The 1244-nt window shown below is 36.6% G+C and overlaps 1 protein-coding gene across 1 annotated transcript in view; it reads left to right on the forward strand.

Moving 5' to 3' along the window:
* The window catches only part of LOC105315223 (serine/threonine-protein phosphatase 4 regulatory subunit 1-like), a 4219-nt gene that overhangs the window by 1725 nt on the left and 1250 nt on the right, over positions 1 to 1244 (forward strand). Inside the window, exons 4-5 of the mRNA XM_011409784.2 lie at positions 126 to 341; positions 977 to 1162. Of these exons, the coding sequence (XP_011408086.2) occupies positions 126 to 341; positions 977 to 1162 (402 nt within the window). The remainder of the gene's footprint in view (positions 1 to 125; positions 342 to 976; positions 1163 to 1244) is intronic.

Below are 1244 nucleotides of genomic sequence, written 5' to 3' on the forward strand. Positions count from 1 at the left end.
AAAATTATTTCACAAAATTTTTTTATCCGTGAATGCTTAGCAGGAAAAATTTGTGAAATTTTATATGTGTATATCCACAAAATACAAGAGCTATATGATTAACATTAATTTTGTACATATTCCAGGTTCGTGTTTTCATTCAAAGTGCTAATGGTCAGATTCATGAAGAACAGACCATGACGGGTGGATCAGGGGGCAGGACCTATGGTTGTCATAGCAACAGCACCCCGTTCAACAGGATGGACGTCACTAGTCAATCCACTGCCATGGACATGACTACAGTATTTGATAATAACACCACTATTAATAATGAACCATACTTTACAGCTGGACTGGAACAGGTACATGTACATGTAAAACTACCAAAGGAAAATTACCCAAGGCTATAGCCCATGGTTTTTTTCATAAATGGCTCCAAAATGGCCCCAACTTCTTATTACATTTTCTGATACATATTGATGTCCTTATGCTGTGTAGAAAGTTTGAGCTGATTTCGACTTTAATTTTTCAAGTTACAGCCATTTTAAGAAAATGCCAAAATTCTGAAAAATACCCAAGGCTATAGCCCATGGTTTTTCCGAAAAATAGCTCCGAAATCACCCCAAATTTTTATTACTTTTTCTGATACATATTAATGTCCTTATGCTGTGTAGAAAGTTTGAGTTGATTCTGACTTAAATTTTTCAAGTTACGGCCATTTTAAGAAAAAGCAAAAAATCTGAAAAATACCCAAGGCTATATAGCCCATGGTTTTTCCCAAAATTGGCTCCGAAATCACCCTGAATTTTTATTACATTTTTTGATACATATTAATGTCCTTATGCTGTGTAGAAAGTTTGAGCAGATTCCAACTTTAATTTTTCAAGTTACGGCCATTTTTACACCTACACATACATGTACATATGTACATGTACTTACAGCAATAAGAAATATATTACTACTAAATTCCTCTCTCTCTCCTCCTCCTCCTCTCCAGGAGATAGTCCCAGATGAGCTGATAGAGATGTACCTAGGTATGGTGGACCTGAACAAGACCCAGAGTGTTGATGTGGACCTCCCCCTCTACTGTGCCTTCTCATTCCCTGCAGTACTACAAACCCTGGGACCCAACCACTGGTCACTACTTAAACCAACCTTTGATATACTCTCCACTGACATGCAGGTATGACATTATTGATACTGATGTACTATGTGTACTGTATATGATCATGTACAATAGTAATTGCTTTAATTGGGCCAAATAT

This window comes from Amphimedon queenslandica, unplaced genomic scaffold (assembly GCF_000090795.2).
Source record: "Amphimedon queenslandica unplaced genomic scaffold, v1.1 AMPQUscaffold_11368, whole genome shotgun sequence".
Taxonomy (NCBI): Eukaryota; Metazoa; Porifera; class Demospongiae; order Haplosclerida; family Niphatidae; genus Amphimedon; species Amphimedon queenslandica.